This window comes from Macrotis lagotis, chromosome 2 (assembly GCF_037893015.1).
Source record: "Macrotis lagotis isolate mMagLag1 chromosome 2, bilby.v1.9.chrom.fasta, whole genome shotgun sequence".
Taxonomy (NCBI): domain Eukaryota; kingdom Metazoa; phylum Chordata; class Mammalia; order Peramelemorphia; family Peramelidae; genus Macrotis; species Macrotis lagotis.
In genome coordinates this window covers 27,041,847-27,060,627 of record NC_133659.1, presented here as the reverse complement: position 1 = coordinate 27,060,627, position 18,781 = coordinate 27,041,847, and the positions used below count along the sequence as shown (strand labels likewise).

General features: G+C 42.4%; 1 protein-coding gene across 5 annotated transcripts in view; it reads right to left on the bottom strand.

Moving 5' to 3' along the window:
• Positions 1-18,781, bottom strand: part of EPS15 (epidermal growth factor receptor pathway substrate 15) — a 116,422-nt gene that overhangs the window by 53,546 nt on the left and 44,095 nt on the right. For all 5 annotated transcript variants that reach the window (XM_074221470.1, XM_074221473.1, XM_074221471.1 and 2 more), the window contains exons 4-10: positions 18,641-18,688; positions 16,897-16,992; positions 15,791-15,856; positions 14,676-14,801; positions 13,591-13,650; positions 1,783-1,980; positions 748-893 (exon numbers count right to left, since the gene is read on the bottom strand). In XM_074221470.1, the coding sequence (XP_074077571.1) occupies positions 748-893; positions 1,783-1,980; positions 13,591-13,650; positions 14,676-14,801; positions 15,791-15,856; positions 16,897-16,992; positions 18,641-18,688 (740 nt within the window). The remainder of the gene's footprint in view (positions 1-747; positions 894-1,782; positions 1,981-13,590; positions 13,651-14,675; positions 14,802-15,790; positions 15,857-16,896; positions 16,993-18,640; positions 18,689-18,781) is intronic.

Sequence of the window (18,781 nt, the reverse complement as noted above, 5' to 3'; positions counted from 1 at the left end):
CACCAAGACACTTGGCTGCCTCCTCTGCCTAGCAAAGACTTAAGAGTAACATGATGCATCCTGAACCTACTTGCAACAGCCCCCAGTCCTCCGGGTCAAGTGCAACAACACAGAATGGAGTGGACAGAGGCTTGCCCATTCCCAGGACTAAGTCCAAAGACCATGAGCCAAGACACATGGACATGTGGCAGAGGCAGCTCCCCTCTCTCCACTGAGCTGATGTTCCATTAAACAGTGAACAAACTCTCCGGGATTGGGGTCTTCCTTTTCAGAAGACATCCTAAAGACACTGTGGTTTATGATGCCATGCTGCTGGCTTTGGATAACTCAGGGTCAGTCTATGACCCACCAGCCTGAGGCACGACTCAATTTTATAGTTTATGTGTAAAACAACCCTAAAACAAAAAATTATTCTTTCCTAAGTATTTCAACCATGATTCAGGTGACTTGAGGTCCAGGACAAAGCTGACCACATACTGGGCTACAATGACAAAAATTTACAATGTAGGAGAGATAAGGGCAAAGAGTTGAGGCGAGAGAAGCCCCTACCAGGGGGAGAGGGAGGAGGGCCTGCAGTTGGCAGATGAGTTGTGTCTTAGAAGAAGCATTTCAGCAGGCACAGGGTGGCAAGTGGATATTCCAGGCCCAATCGGCCTGCACATGTGCCTGGACCAGGGAGGATAGGACAAATTGGGGGGGGGGGGGCAATTCCCAAGTGCAGGGCTATGCCTTGCAACCAATGCTTACCAGATATGCGCTAGTAAAGTAGACGGTAATCCTGTCTTCAGGAAAATCTCTCGGACCTCAAACCCAGACACAAAGCCATCCATGTCCTTATCAGTCTTCAGGAAGATCTCATCATATTTTGTCTTTTCTGCAGGGGATACAACCCACTGAAAAAAGCAAAGAGTTGCTCAACAGAAGGGCCCCCCAAAAGGGACTGTCACCCTCCTCCAGTACACAGGGCTATTTGTCCCCAGTTCTGAACAGTTTACCCAGCCCCTCCCCAAGGCTGCCCACATCAAAATCAGAATGTCTCAATAAAATGCAGCACCGGCTTTCCAGCAATGACATCCCCTGCCCCCAACCCTTTGAAGAATAACTCCTTCTAGGTCCAGCTCCCTCTTGCCCTCTGACTGCCCACAGCTCTGGGGGAGAGAGGCTCCAGGCGCTGGAGGGATAGAGAGACCAAGACTGGAGAATCCCAGATTCTAGCAGGCAGCTTCCATTCACTCTTTTATCAGATTTGAGCTGAGTAATTCCCTCATTCCAATTTCATTCACCAAGGAAGATTGGACTCAAGTACATGATAAGGAAGGGGCTTGGGCCTCCTCCCAGGTAGGCCGGAATCCAGAGTGCCAATAGCAGTTACTGCAGTTACCAAGCAGCAGGACTGTGGCACAGCCCTCTCCCTGACCAGTTTTTTCATCTGGAAACTGGGGATGATAATATTTGCACTCCCTAACTCAAAGGGCTGATGTAAGGAAAACCTTTTTGAAAGCTTTAAATTCTTGTGCTACATGGTCATTATTAGTAATATTAAAATTAAGTCTCCAGGGAAAACGCCCTAAACTGGATCATCATCCTACAAATAATCAAGAGGTGATTAGACATAAACAGAACTTCCCATGGCATGACCTAGGCAAGGGCAAACATGCTGGGTTAGTGAGGAAGGAAGAGGTCTGAGATGGTGTACATAGTCCTACTATGCACATGCCAGGATGTGTGAACTCTCCAGCTGGGCAAAATTAACAAGGATCTTGAGCATGGCTTCACAGTTACCTGTGTTACTGCTCTGGCAGATAAGATGCCTACAGGAGGCGAGGCCTGGCGTGGGTCCCTGGGGGGTGGTATGGAAGGCATCGACCGCTTGGAGGCTGTGGTACTGACCACTTTTCTCTTTGAAGGTGGCACCAAAGCTGGCGGCAAGGACATTGGCACAGGTTCTTTCTCCAGGGCACAATATACCAAAAACATGGCCTTTACAAGAGATGAATCAAGAGAACATATATTCCTATCATTAAGAATACTGATCCAGTCTAAATGGATAACTGAATTAAACATAAAGGGTGATTATCATGAGCAAATGGAAAGCATGGAAAAATTTACCTGTTAGATCTATGGAAGATCTAAGGAAGAGTTTATGACCAAAAAAGAGAAAGAAAGGATCATGGAAAATAAAATGAATAATTTTTGTTACATGAAATTAAAAAGGTTTTGCACAAACAAAAATCAAAATTAGGAAGAAAGCAAGAAATTAGGAAACAATTTTAACATCAAGTTTCTCTGAAAAATGGCCCTATTTGTCATATATAGAGAACTGGTGAAATTTATAAAAATAAGAACCATTCCGCTAAATTGATAAATGGTCAAAGGAGATGAACAGGTAATTTTCAGAGGAAGAAATAGAAATTATCATTAGTTATGGGGAAAAATGCTCTAAATCACTATTGATTAGAGAAATGCAAACTAAAACAACCCTGAGGCACTACCTCACAATTATGGGATTAGCTAATATAACAGAAAAGGAAAATGATAGATGCTGGAAGAGATGTGGAAAAATAAATACACTGATGCATTGTTGTCAAGTTGTGAACTGAACCAACATTCTGTAGAGCAATTTGAAATTGTGCCCAAAAGGCTATGGACCATGCATAACTTTTGATCCAGCAATATCACTACTCTATCTGTATCCCAAAGAATTCTGAGACAAAGGAAAAGGACCTATATCTACAAAGACATTTATAACAATTCTTTTTTTGGGGTGGCCAAAAATGAGAAACTGAGAGGGATGCATATCATTTGAGAAATGGTTGAATGAGTTGTGGCATATGATTGTGATGGAGAATACTATTGTGCTATAAAAAATGATGAGCAGGACGGCTTTAGAAAAACCAGGAAGGACTTATGTTAATTTTTACCAAGCCTTTTTTGCAAGGTTTCAAGTTTTACATTTTTCTCCCTCCCTGTCTTCCTTCCCCTCTTACCCTGACAGAAACCAATCTGATATTGGCTATACTTTTATAGCCATGCCAATAGAATGATATTGATTATGCTGTGAGAGACAAATCGGATCCAAAGGGAAGAAAGAAAACATCAGAGAGGAAAAATATGACATAATACATAAGGCAACTTTAAAAAATTGAAGATAATAAGCTTTGGTCTTCATTTAAACTCCACAATTCCTTCTCTGGATAGAGATGGTATTTTCCATCACGAGTCCTTTAAAATTGTCCTTGATTATTGCACTGCTGAAATGAACAAGTGCATCAGGGTTCACCATCATCTCATGTTGTTAGTGTACAGAGCGTTCCTCTGGTTCTGTTCATCTCACTCTGCATCAGTTGTGCAAGTCTTTCCAGGCTTTTCTGAAATGTCTGCTCATAATTTCTTATAGAACAATAGTGTTCCATCGCATACATGTACCATAATTTGTTTAGTCATTCCCCAATGGATGGGCATCGCCACAATTTCCAGTTCTTCACCATTACGAAAAGAGCTGCTACAATTATTTTGTACAAGTGGGATTTTTACCCTTTTTCCTGATCTCTTCAGGATACAGAACCAATAATGATATTGCTGAATCAAAAGGTCTGCAGTCTTATTGCTCTTTGGGCATAGTTCCAAATTGCTGCTTGCCTTTTCAAGGCAAGGAGGAATGGGAGAAATGTAGAGAATTTGAACCTCAAAGTTTGAAAAAAAAATCAATGTTAATTTTCTTTACATGTAACTAGGAAATATTTGTTAGAAAACATTTTTTTTCTTTAAAAAAACTTGAAAAGACTTATCTATAGGAACTGATATAAAACGTGAAGTGAGCAGAACCAGATCATTACACACAATAAGAACAATGTTTCAAGGATGATCAATGTGCAAGGTTATGTATTCTGAATCCAAGACAATTCCAAAGGACTCATGATGAATAATGACTGAAATATACTTTTTTGACTTTATTTTTCTTGCTTTTTGGGGGTAACATGGCTAATATGAAAATATGTTTTACATGAATTACCCTATATAATCAATACATTGTTTGCCTCAATAGGTAGGGAAGGGACTGGGAAGAAGAGAATTAAGCATTCAAAACTTTAAAAAATTAATAGTAAAATAAAGTATATCCAAATGCAAATAGATGAATAAATGATTTTTTTTAAAAGGACTATTTTTTTAAGGTTTTTTGCAAGGCAGTGGGGTTAAATGGCTTGCCCAAGGCCACACAGCTAGGTAATTATGAAGTGTCTGAGGCCGCATTTGAACTCAGGTCCTCCTGATTTCAGGGCCAGTGCTCTATCCACTGTGCCACCTAGCCGCCCCCTCAAAAAGGACTATTGAACCAGTCATAGCTACAGTTTTGAGGCTTCTTTGGTGGAGGATTCCCTGGGGCCTTGATGGCAAATATCCCCCATCACTAAAATATCTCCACCAAGGCAAATGGCTAATTAAATTGGGCAGCCAGTCTCATGCTTCAAGTGGCTCCAAGAGAAAAGTGAGGAGAATATAGGACTCTCCCACTCCTATCCACAAAGAACTGGTCAGATCTGAGGTTCCTAATGGAAGCTCAGGACCTTCCAGGACTTCCTAGCCCTTTTCCTCGGATTTTAAAGTCAAAGATTCTGAGGTGGCTAAACCAGCCCCTGGAATCCTGCTCTCCTGACCTGGGATAGAGTCCCAATTCAATGGCCTGGAAAGTTGTCTGTGGCCCAGAGAAGAGGCATGGAAAGGACCATGCTCCCTCTGCCATCCCCACTGAGCAAGGCACCCAGAAGGACCCAGTCATGTCCATCACCCTAGCAAAATCACTCCATTTGTGTTCTATTTGTCAGTCTGGCAATTCCTACATTCCATTTCTTTCACATAATGCAAAACCGTCCAGGTTAAATGTGGTTTCCCTCAAGTATATGTTTAGGTTCGATATGAATTAGGGTGCCATGAACAGAAACACTTGACATCTGGAGATAAACACTGGGGCTTCCACGCCCAGAAAAGCTAGCCTTTAATCCTTTGACCCATACGAAAACCTCTCCCCCTCCTTGTGAAGGGCTCGAGAATTCATCTTCTGTTTTTGAGTCCCACGAAGAGGCCTGGCTCTGGCTCAGTCTCCACTGAGCCCGCCCGGGGTTACAGAAACAGATCAGACTCAAAACTCATGACTCAAAGGCCATTTAGAATTTATAGAGAAGTACAAGATTGGCACTGAATGAGGGGAAATGATTAGCAAGGACCACAAAAGGTCAGCGTTCCTCTCAGCAGATGGAAGCCATTTCCTGGAAAGGCGGGTACTGAAAACACAAAGTACAGTTGGCCATCTGTTGTCAATGGACAACAAAAATTTTTGGAAGCTAAAGAACATGTTTTTAATTTCACATTGCCTGAATGTGTTGCTTTCCTTCATAAATGAATTCAAAATAAATTTTTAAAACTTTCCACAAACGTCGTGACCAACTTGAAATTGTGAATAGCACTGATATTTCTTTTCTATTTACACTCAAACCCTATTCATTCAGACAAGAGGGGGTCAGAGATTGGTACTAGGAGTCCCCATGAAGAGAGGGGCCTCAGGCAAGGGGAGGCAGTCCCCCAGGTCCATCGCAGCTCAGGTTCCAGAGATCCAGGGTCCCATTCAGCTATGACAGTATGGGACTTGGCACCTCTAGTCTAGCCCTCCGGCACATACTACGGAGGAGGAAGACAGGGAGGCTCTAAGAATTTCTCCTCATGTCTACATTTATATCTCTATGTTCCAAAATAGCAAATGAAGTTTAGTTTCAAAATTAACAAGAAAGAAGCCTTTATATATCTACCACAAACTGCCCCAAAACTTTGTCTCTCACTATAAATAAAAAGTAATATCAACTCTCAACTCAGCCTTGGGAAGGGGGCAGCTACCCCTCAGGCCCCTCCACCTCTCCCTTCCCTCAGCTCTGAGCCCTCCCTAAAGGCTAACTTGGGCTCAACCCCACACCTTCCTAAACTCTTCTGTAAAATGGGAGTGCTACCTGCACCTTGAGGAAAGCCTGGTGGCAAACGAGGACAACATGATTCATATTGACACATGTAAGGCCTATTTCACAAATGCTGACGCAGAGCTGGTGGCCTGTCTCTGGAGGGATTCGATGACTGGGACACAGCGAGCGGCAGGAATGATGCTTCTGAGGCCCCGAAGGAATACCACCTGTCTTGGGATAAGGGTGGCGGCTTCTCCTTCCCTCAGAAACCCCCCCAAGAGCCTGGCCCCATGCTCTTGAGACCCCCAAGGTTCCAGCAGTGCTAAGGGTGAATAAACCACCAGTCCAACATAAGGCCTGCAATCCAACCGAGCTAGAATAAGTAGCCAGATCTATCAAAATTCTCGACTGGCTCTCCTAGTTGGGCAGCTGACATATAAAGGAAGCAAGGGCAGCCCAAAGAGTAAAATGGGGGGGGGGGGCGCGAGAGAGCAAGTCTAGACAAACCAGGAGACCTTTCTTCTAGTCTCAATTCCAAGCCTCCTTCTCTGGGCCTGTTTTCAGATATGAAAACATGAATGGACTAGAATCCCCACTGATTCTATGGAGACATGTAAAACACATGTATGACACATGTAAATATAGACTTAGTCATCAATAAAATAAACTGATATGGAAAGGATCAGGGAGGAAGGAAAAGTGGGATGGAACCTTTGCAATGCAAAGTAGTAGCTTTAGAACAAAGAAAAGGAGGCAGAAACCCAGCAATAATGAACAATTAAAATGAGTGAAGAAGACAAGAAATAAATAAATAAAATCACACATTCTACAAGGAGCAAATTTGAGTAAAGGAAATTAGGGCTGTTTGGAGCACCTTCCAACTTTTGGGAGGCCGCCTCTGTAAATGAATTTAATATGGCTCTTCTACAGACCAGCTCATGTTAGCCACGCCTGGTCAGTCTCCCACGGTGGCTCCTCCCTGGCCACCTCTTTTCCCTCCTCCTCCCAAGAGCCTGCTTTTTGGGCCATTTCCTGGGGGGTCCAGGTTACCCTCCAGTTACTCTTCAGGCCTTCTCTCGAGACCTCCCCCTCCCCATAGCTCTTTCAGGGTCCCCCTCAAGGGCATCTTCCCTGATCAGAACATAAACTCCCTCGGACTAGAGACTGTCTTCCAGCAGCTGCTTGATCAATGGTTGTTCATCGTGGAAAGAAATGGACAGATGGGAGCCAGGTTGTGGAGATCTGGGGACAGAAGAAGGAGCTGAGCATTTTGGAACCAAGGGGCCCGAGTTGAAATTGTGACTTTCACAGGTATTCCTTGTATGACTTGTATGTAGGACTCTCTAAGCCTCACTTTCCTTATTTGTAAAATGAGGGGGTTCAAGTCAGATGACCCCAAAGTATCTCCCAACTCCAAATGTTATGATTCACAATAGAGAAAAGATAAGAGTTGGCAATGAGCAGATTCTTTAAAAAGATAGATTTTGGGGGGCAGGTAGGTGGCAACCAGCCCTGGAGTCAGGAGGACCTGAGTTCAAATCCAGCCTCAGACACTTAATAATTGCCTAGTTTTGTGACCTTGGGCAAGTCATTTAACCCCATTGCCTTAAATAAAAGAAAAAAAGGACATTCTGGATCTTTTAAAAATACTTATTATATGAAAAGAAGTTTTTAAAACTTATTTTATGTTTTTTTCTCATGGTTTTTTTCCCTTTAGTTCTGATTCTTCTTTTTACAACATGACTTATATGGAAATATGTTAAACATGATTATACATGTACAACCTATATCAGATTGATTGCTGCCATGGAGAGTAGGGAGGAAAGAGAGACTGGTAGAAAATCACATAACTCAAAAGCTTACAAAAAGATGGATACTGAAAACTCTCTTTGCATATAAAATTGAAAAAAATTAAAAAATATGAAAAACAAAAATTGGAAAATGGGTCAAAAAATAAACAACCAGCAAATTAATATGTACATTCCACATAGGAAGCTCTGCAGTCAAAACTGGCTTAGTTCATCCAGTGAAACGAGGTAACTGAGGCCTTCCAAAAGGCCACACCCACAAGAAAGCAAAGGCAGCTGGTCTGAGATGACATGCCCCCAAGAGAACTGGCACAGTGGAATGTGGCTGAGCTGGTTCTTAGCGTCAGCCAGTTGTGTGGGTGCCCATAGCAAAACAGTGAGCATGTAAGTTAGTTCCTCTTTCCTATAATTCAGGAAATTAGTTGACAAAGTAACCCCTTCCAGACAAATTTTACTCACCTTACAAAAGAGAAAGCTTCCCAAACATTAAATGAGGCAAATCAAACTCCTACCTCCAGCCCCAGAAGGTTGAATGATGAGTGATGGTCAAGTCCAGGGGCCCAGGTATCCGATCAGATACTTAATAATTATCTGTGTGATGCTGGGCACGTCACTTAACCCCAATGCTTTGTAAAAAACAAACAAAAAGGGGTGGCTAGGTGGCGCAGTGAATAGAGCACCGGCCTTGGAGTCAGGAGTACCTGGGTTCAAATCCGGTCTCAGACACTTAATAATGACCTAGCTGTGTGGCCTTGGGCAAGCCACTTAACCCCACTGCCTTGGAAAAAATCTAAAAAAAAAAAAAAAACTCAAAATAAAAAACCCCTCAGGGGATTGGCCTAAACTAGTCTCTAAAACCATTCCCTGAATTCATCTCAGTCTTATTTGTGAAAGTGCATGTACTTTTGTCTCTAGGAGAAAGTTACAACGTTGAGATTAATAATCAACCTTCCCCTGAACTGGTTTCCCCAACGTAAGGAAAAACGTCCCTTTGTAACCACAATATAGAGGTGGGAGGCAGTGGGGAAAAGGGCCTCAAAATTGTGCCACAAACGTGTGGCAATGGAAACAAAACCCTGAACACTGTAGCTGTTGGCAAGGACTCAAGGTCTGTCCTGGGAAGGAATAAAGTCACTTCTTCCTTCTTCCCGGTTCTAGAGAACACAAGTAGTAGAGACAAGAGAAGGGCAGATTCTATCCTGCTCTGTAACAGCTAGATGATGAATCACACAGTCGGGAAGGCCTGGATTCCAATCCTGCCTCGGACACTTCAGATGCTTTGCTGTGTGACTCCCTCTGCTTGCCCCAGCTAATCTCTACAAAGCTGTCCCAAAAGGCCCCTGGAGATGTTCAGGTGAGGCTGCATCCCCACTTGGGTGACTTTTTTCTGCCCAAGGAGCAGGTAGGCTGGCAGAGATCCTGAGATTATATTGGGAGCTCCACATCACAGGGATGCTTCGCATGGGACATTGTCAAGATGCCTATTTTGAATAGTGGTTCCACCAGGACTCTGAATGCAGTGGCCTGAATTTGGAGTCAGAAAACCTTAGTTCCAGAATCTATGATCCTTACTGGGTCACTCAAAGCAAGTCTGAGCCTCAGTTTCCTCCTGTGCAAAACAAGTAAATTTTTCACATTGACAAGTGGCATTTTTAAACAAAATGATCCCACAATGTTTATACTATCCTTATCTCTTGACTGAGAAAATATCCAAGCATAAGAATGTGCTTCTAGAAATTCAATCAGTTTTACACAGCCAAAGTATCTTCAAGGGGGCCTGGCACACAGAAGGCACTTAATAAATGTGGACTGATTACTGTTACTATAAGTGAAAAAAACCAAAAACATATTTGCAATCTCTTGAAATCCAGGAGTAAATGGGACAGATAATACACTGGGATGAAGATTACCTCAAATTCCTATTTCATTTTCAAAATAAAAAAAAAACCCAACCTGGGCTTAATGAATCACAAATGAAGCAAAAACTAAACAAGATGACTGAAACAAAATCCACAACCTCTTACTGTGTGTTCTGGTTTAAGGTCACAAAGCTTGGCATGTGTTATAGTTTTCTGGGGTATCTAGAGAGAAAACTTGTGCCACAGAATTTCCAGACTCCTTTTGAACTTTAGATTCCAAACAAATATAAGAAGAGCTAGGTCTAAAGCTGCCCCCTAACTTTCCTCAGTTTAGTCTTCAATAATCACTGTCAGCACTAATCCTTGGAACCAGGACCCAGAGGCAGATAGCCTGTGGAGGTCAAGGACAAAAAGAAAGACCCTCATATACAGGCTACCCAACATGCAGAGCAGCACTTTTTATGATAACAAAGAACTGGGGAAAAGAGGCCCATTGACTGGGAGAGAGCTAAAGACACTGTGATATGTGAATGGAATGGCAGAGGGGACAAAAGCACGGTGGACACAGAGAAGCAAGGGTAGATTTGTGTGAACAGATGCTGAAGGAGGCAAGGAGCACGGTGAATGGAAAGGAAGACGGCCAGTGTACCACTGAACTCAAGATTTTCCCGTCCTCACAGTCAAGCTGATCCCAAAGGAAGGCCTGAGGAGGCACCTCCACCTTCTTCTTTGTAGGGATGCTGGAGGCAAGGATTGCCTGTGCAACATCACACTCTGTTTCTGCATGGTAAATAGGGTGGAGTTCTGGTGGGTTTTTTTGCTAGGCAATAGGGTTAAGTGACTTGCCCAAGGCCACACAGCTAGGTAATTATTAAGTGTCTGAGGTCACATTTGAACTCAGTACTCCTGACCCCAGGGCCGGTGCTCTATCCATTGCACCACCTAGCCACCCCAAGAGTTCTGGTTTTCTTCAACCCAAACTACAGTTATCTGGGAGGGCTCAGGTCAGAAAATATCAGTTATGAACAAAACTAGAAAGTTACTTTTAAAAAAACTGTCCATAAAACAAACAGTTCATTCCACTGGAAACAATTCTCAAAGAGCTCATTTTCTTTTTTTAGGGATGAGTTTTATTTGAAGGGTTTCTCTACTTCCTATGGTAACTAGCACCAATGGAGCTCCAGCTACTAGACCATGGTTAACTAAAAGGCCCCAAAAGGCAGGTGCCTCAAGTGTGAACACTTCAAGGGCACAGCTGGGCAATCTGCTGACCTTTCAGGGGACTCAAAGGATCTGCAGCTGATGGAGGCCCAGACCAGCTTCCAAACACTGGTGGCCAATTCAACACCCTTTCTTCTTTCAACTTCCCAGAAGGTGGAGAGATATTGACTTGGTGTTTGTGTTGATGCATTATTATGCAGGTTATAAGAACCAATGTATGTATCAGCCAAGCATCAAGGATGGTAAGATGGATGAACCACTGGGTCGGAGGCAAGAAGATCTGAATTCAAATTCTATCTCAAATACTTACTAGCTCTGTGACCCAGGGCAAGTCACTTAACCTCAATATGCCTCAGCTGCCTCTTCTGAAGAATGGGAATAACAATAGCAGACATATCATGAGGACAAAATGAGACAGTATCTGTAAAGCATTTAACATATCTTTAAGAGTCATATAAGTACTATCATTATTATTTTTATTATCTTAAACGTCAATTTCAAAACTTCCTTTGGGGGGTGGCTAGGTGGCGCAGTGGGTAGAGCACTGGACCTGAGTACAAATTTGGTCTCAGACACTCAATAATTACCTAGCTGTACGGCCTTGGGCAAGCCACTTAACCCCACTGCCTTGCAAAAAACTAAAAAAACAAAAAAAAAAAACCCTTCCTTTGGCTTTAAAAAAAAAATGAAACTAGGAGTTCAATCTCAAAAATCTAACCAGATGCAATAGCAGGAAACGATTATAGTAATCCACTGTTTGATAAACCCTAAGAGTACAGGCTTTTGGGATAAAAACTCTCTCTTTGATAAAATCTGCTGGGAAAATTGGAAGTTAGTATGGAAGAAACTGAGATTATACCAACACCTAACACCCTATATCAAGATAAGATCCAAATAGATACAGGAATTAGATATAAAAAGCAATATTATAAGCAAACTAGAAGATCAAGGAGTAGTTTACCTGTCAGATCTATGGAAAGGGGAGAAGTTTATGACTAAGGAAGAGGTGGAGAACATCATCAAAACCAAACTAGATGGTTTTGATTACATTAAATTAAAAAGCTTTTGCAGACAAAACCACTGTAACCAAGATCAAAAGAAATGTAATAAACTGGGAAGCAATCTTTACAACTAGTATTTCTGACAAAGGACTCATTTCTAACATATACAGAGAACTGAGTCAAATTTTTTAAACGAAACAAGCCATTCCCTAGTTGACAAATGGTCAAAGGATAAGCAGAGGCAATTTACAAATGAGGAAATCAAAGCAATCCATAGTCATATGAAAAACTGCTCTAAATCATTAATTATTAGAGAAATTCAAATTAAAGCTTCTCTGAGGTACCACCTCACACCTCTCAGACTAGCCAATATGACCAGAAAGGACAATGATCAATGTTGAAAAGGATGTGGGGAAATCTGGGACACTAATACATTGTTGGTGGAGCTGTGAACTCATTCAACCTTTCTGGAGAGAAATTTGGAATTACGCCCAAAGGGCAACAAAAACATGCATACCCTTTGATCCAGCTATACCACTGCTGGGTCTATACCCTAAAGAGATGATGAAAAAGGGTAAAAACAACACTTGTATAAAAATATACAAGTTTGTGGTGGCAAAGAAATGGAAATTGACTAAATGTCCTTCAATTGGGGAATGGCTTAGCAAACTGTGGTATATGTATGTCATGGAACACTATTGTTCTACTAGAAACCAGGAGGGACAGGATTTCAGGGAAGCCTGGAGGGATTTGCATGGATTGATGCTGACTGAGATGAGCAGAACCAGAAAAACACTGTACACCCTAACAGCAACATGGGTGTGATGATTAACCTTGATGGACTTGATCATTCCATCAGTGCAACAAGCAGGGACAATTTGGGACTGTCTGTGATGGAGAATGACATCTGTATCCAGAGAAAGAACTGTGGAGTTTGAACAAAGACCAAGGACTATTAACTTTAACTTAGAAAAAAAAAAAAACAACTGATATCTTATTATGTAATCTTGCTATCTCTTATACTTTATTTTTCTTCCTTAAGGAAATGATTTCTCCCTCATCATATTCAATTTGAATCAATGTATACCATGGAAACAATGTAAAGACTAACAGACTGCCTTCTGTGGGGGGTGGGGAGAGGGAAGCAAGATTAGGGGAAAAATTGTAAAATTAAAAATAAATAAAATCTTTAAAATGGAAAAAAAAAACCTAACCAGCAAAGTTACAGAACCCATAAAGGATAAAGTAACTAATAATAAAAATAAAATGATACCCTCAACAATAAACTTAGGATAGAGCTAATGTCCTCTCAAAAAAGGGATGTGAAGGCCTCTATATTATGGTAGGGTGAGGGAGCAGAGGGAAGAGGGAGAGGGAATGTTCTTACCTTTCTTTTTAAAAAATGAGATGTATATAAAGCATAAGGTTTGATCACAGCCCCTTCCCTCTTCCCCACCTTGCTTAGAGAAAGAGGTGAAGCAAATGTTATAACAAGATATGTAGTAAACAGTCATTGGCTAAAAAACCCCCAAACAAATTGGAGAGGAAATGTGACAGCAAGATTGTTGGAGGGAGAGATTAGTCTAGGGAGATGTAATCTTGAGGAAAAGGAAAAAGAGGAAGCAAGAGAAGACAATTGAGTGAGCAGAGTATGGGAGATGGGCGCCACGTGAGATGATGGGTCTTCCCAGGGGTTGCCCAGAGCTCTCGTGCGACTGCGATCCCACAATGGCAGGAAGTCAGGAGGGACACTTACCACAGCAAACTCGTCTCTGTCCAACATTCCATCGTGGTCAATGTCGCTTAACTCCCAAACCTAAAACCGACCCCACAAAGATGACTGAGGCTTTCCAGATTCAATATCAAACACATAAGCAGCAGAAGCGTAGAACCCCTACTTGTAACGAGCTTGCTTTGGACATCTCTAGAGCACTCGGTAATGGGCAAAGCACTTAGCCCACCTTCTATCACAGGCGATCTGCCCCAAGGTCCTGGGACAGAGGCAGGAGGGGAGACCGTGGCTCAGATGTTGTCACTTGGCAACGAAGGTCCACAGAGCTCAAATGGGCCAGGTTGTGGAGAAAAACTCAGTGTTCTGTGGCTATTTGATTACTACTTCAAAGTTAACAATTCCTAACACCACAAAGCTGAACAATGAGAAAAATTTTTTTAAAAACAGCAATTTTTCAGAAAGTATTTTAATGAAATCTGTCCTAATAAGCATTTCCTTAAAAACAACAGAAAGAGGACAGCTAGGTGGTACAGTGGACAGAGCACCAGCCCTGGAATCCAAAAGCCCCAAGTTCAAATCCAGCCTCACACATTTGTCCCTTACTAGCTGTGTGACCTTGGGCAAGTCACTTAATCTCAGTGTGCCTTGCCCAAAAAAACCCAGAAAGTTGGAGAATTTAATCCAAAAATGCTACTTATAATAATCTCTACTAGAATAAACCCTACATCAAAAGTTTAAAGAAAATCTTCAAATCCCAGGCAACAAATGTTCATTGTAATGAATCAGAGAGGTAGCTGGGAGGTTTACATGTGATTAATGTTTATAAAAATGACTGAGCTATGACACAGAGAAACACTGTTAATATGAAAATTATGTATAATCAAGTCATAATGTTAAAATTTCAAAAAAAGAGCCAGATATGATACTTAAATTTAAAATAAAAAATAAATAAAAAATTATCAAGATATTTTTAAAATTTGCAACATTTTAAATGTAATGGCAGATCATGGTCAAACACAAACAAACTCATATCTGGGATTCATTATTTATCAATTCCCAAGCCCCAAAGCTTCTATTTATTTTGCCAGATAGTATAAAGACATCCTTACTCTCCCAAGGATGTCAACAGGTAGCTTGGAGTTGAGTAGCACCGGCTTCACCTTCTCACCAGATAAGAATCCATTCACAGGGTTAAGGCTGTCAAAAATTGCATCATATTTGACCTTTTCCTCAGCCTGTAATATTGAAAGGAATGAAGGTTAAAAATGGTTAAAATCACAAATGATAAAGAAAATTCTTTTCTGACCAAATGATTACAGAAAAAAACTAAACCTGCCATTCAACTTTTTTAAACATTATATAAAATATATAAAATTCTCATTTTGATATTGAGCAGAATAATGGCTGCAATTAAATCCTTAGAGACTCCCAGAAGTCCTAACTGTTCTCTGACTGTGATGCCCTCCTCACAGCTCACTACATTTCTGGAAAGAGCCAAAGATAGCCCAATCACTCTTCTTGACAGGGCAGTATAAATGACAAGGGACCCCACTGCCTTGACAAGTTCTTTGAAATTAAAAGAAATAGCTATCTTTCACATTAAATATGAACCCCACCATCCAGTAATCTGAAAGTCAATCTTTGTACATATTATCTGAACAACAGACCAAAGAATACAGACCCTTATTTTTCCAAGTTTGTCAAAGTTTTGTGCCTGGGGCCTTACAGACTCTCACTACTCCATATCTAGCTAATTCAATGTTTTGCATTTAACCAGCTGCCTAAAAATATAAGAATGATTTTAAAAAATATTTTACCAAGATTTAAAAGAATCTTTGAGACAACCAACCTAGCTGACCCCAACCAAACTGTTTGATGAAGTATTCATTTTTAAACCAAAATGGCATCTATTTCCCCAGAAATCTTCATTTCAAAATAGCAATTGGGGACTCAAAAGTGCTAAAAGCTCAGGGCAGTCTGGCCCCATAAATTTTACAAAAAAGAAAGGTCTAAACCCCAGGGGCTCAGGTACCAGGACATCTCAAGTAGAGCAGATGGATATTTAATACTGGACCCAGAGAGCCCCAGTGTTCACTGGCCAAATACAAAGCAAGCTTCTGGACACTAATTGTCCTTTGGAAGCCAAAGGCTCCACAAGTACTATGAGAAGGCTCCTAGGACCTGGGGCACTCCATCCCCTGGAGAGGGCCCCAAGGACACTTACTTTGACAGCCCATGGGACATCGGCTGATGCTGCTCCACTAAGTAGCAACGGGCTGCTCGAATCACGCTAAAACAGAAAACAGTAATAATGCTTTCAAATGTTGAGGTTTTGTCTGTTTGCTGAGCCTCATGCCAAGGGGGGGGGGGGAGTATATTCAGTAATCAAGTCAAAACATTCCAAATGTGAAAAATTCCCTGGATTCTTCCTTTTCACTTTTGCATATGTGAATGCAGAATACTTCGTTGTAAATTGTAGGCTTAGGGAAATAATGATGAACAAAACTGAGCCCTCAAAGCCCATTCTATTGATTTATAAATTCTTGCCCAATATTTTTGACAGAGCACTATCTATCACACTCATCCACTGTGGAAAGACAAAGAAAAGCTATAGGGGTGGCTAGGTGGCGCAGTGGATAGAGCACCGGCCCTGGAGTCAGTGTACCTGAGTTCAAATGCAGCCTCAGACACTTAATAATTACCTAGCTGTGTGGCCTTGGGCAAGCCACTTAACCCCATTGCCTTGCCAAAAAAAAAAAAAAACTATAGATAACACAAATGGCTGGCTTACTTCAAGTCGGATTCAATACCACCCCATTCTAGTGGTCCAGGCCTTCAGAGCTCCCCACAAGGCCTAAAGGTCATTCATGTTAACAGTCCCTTCTGATGAGGCCTGCTGCTGGACAAGTAGTCTTGCTAAGAAGCTGTGGCCCGCACTATCCTGTCTCTCCCTCTTGCCAGGGCCTTGCTCCTGCCCTTTTCAAGGGTGGTCCTGAGAGGGCAAGTATGCAATCATCCAAAGCCTGCCCCAAGTCAAAGTGGCTAGAAGGCAGAACCAGAAGGAGCCTGGGCTTCCCTGACCAGGGCACTGGGACATACACAATCACACATATCTACATAAGGACAGCCCACAGAAACGACTGTACTTGAAAAGGACTTTGCTGATTAGCATGTCTGCGCCCAGTGGACATCCCTCCACCTTTCCTGGCCTCCCAGCGAGAGCATGCAGTAGGCTCTTAGTCTAGTTTTGCTTGCTGCTTAGAGGGGAGAGAACATTGTCCCCTATACAGCTTCACCAAGCACACAGATATGAAATAAGACTTTTCTTACGAATCGAGGTGGCGGGACAGCCAAGTGAAGACTACTCAGAGAAACATCAAGTCCATTTTGTGCACAGGCCACGAGTCTCAAAGCAACAAAGAATTCCTGAGGAGAAAGAAGGTCAAAATTCAATGCTGAATCCAGGTCTGGTAACCAAACACAAGTCTTGTTAGTCACTTTTCCCCATTGTTCCTGTGTCACTGTGGATATATTCTAGGGTATTCCCCAGGGCAAGAGAGAAAGAGTTCATCTGATGGGACCATCAAAAATATAAATCTGTTCTCCTCAACGATCCAATTATTTAAAGTGTAGACAAATTAAAATACCTTCAAGTGGAGAGCAAGAGTAGCTGGTCATTTGCCTTGAAGCTCCCTGAGGGCAGGTAGGTATAATTAGTCTCCTAATGTGTGGGTGAGGAAGTAGAGGCACCAAGATGCTCAGAGGCAGGCACATGGCCACCCACCAGGTTAAGGGACTGCCTTTACAAGGATCATTTCTCAGCATCACACAGGACCCATCCAAAGGGGAGGGTTGGGATTTGACCTTTGACCCTCCACTTCTCTCCCAATCCAGAGTTTTCCCCACTTTACTGTCCAGAACAAACAAGGTCAGAGGATATAATCTGATAACAACTCATGGCTGACAAGAGACTGCCCACAATCTTGCCCCATCTCAGCAGGACATAGGTCATCCCAATTAGGCAGAGAAGCCTGGTAGAGCTCAACAGCCACTGCTCCCACCCTGCAGAGAGAGAAGGGATCCTTCCTTCAAATGTGCCTCCCTCCTTGTGCCAGACCCAACAGCCTCTGGTATTCCCTCATCCACAAAATGGGGGAGCTGGACTAGACAGGAGGAATCCTGTTCTACAATGATCCTCCTGAGGATGCGATCATCCTTGAGGAAGAAACCTCCACCCTGGTTACTCCTGTGTTGAATATATGGAAACATTTTCATTTCAAGATTTTTATGTTTATCACAAGTACCTGGTTAGAAAAGCTCAGGTTCCTTTTTCAGTTTTATTTCCTAGTTCTCCCCATTACAGGCTGACTGGCCTGGCAGCTGATCTCCACAGCCAACTTTCTAGCTCCTATTTTTCCCCATGTTTGTCCCCACTGCCCACTTGCCTCTGCCCAGAGAATCCCTGGCATACTTCCAAGGATGGCTCAGCTGTCACCTCTCTCCTTCCTAAAATGACTTGATCCTTATTTCCCCTGCACATACATTATAGTTCCCCAATGAATGGATGCTGCATGAGGGCAGGGAGGCTGCTTTCCCCCACCCTGAATACCCAGTCCCCAGTGATTTCATTCATTCAGGGAACTCTCAGTACAGAATGACCCCTCCCTCAACAATTCCCCTCTTGGGGCGGCTAGGTGGTGCAGTGGATAGAGCACCAGTCCTGAAGTCAGGAGTACCCGAGTTCAAATCTGACCTCAGACATTTAATAATTACCTAGCTGTGTGGCCTTTGGGCAAGCCACTTAAACCCCACTGCCTTGCAAAAACTAAAAAAAAAAAATAAAAAAAAATTCCCCTCTAACTTAGCATCCCCAGAGACCAACACTAGCCCAGCAGCACATAGCTCACCCTCCTCCTCCCCAGTCCCCTTCCATCTGACTTTGGTGATTGGTCTTGGAAAGTTTACTACTTGTCTAAGTGAATTCAACTGACAGTCATTTGATGACTTAGGACACAAAGGGTTAGTCTGAGCTCTCTCCTACATGGGTTCTCTGAAGGCTCAGAAAACAGCTTACCTGCTTGTTCAGGATACCTTTACCATCTGTATCTGCCAAGTCCCAGATCTGAATTCAAAAACAAAAACAAACAGCACGGTCATCTCTCAAATACTCCAGACAGGCATATTCTTATCAGGCCTGTCTGTCTCCTGTGCTCTG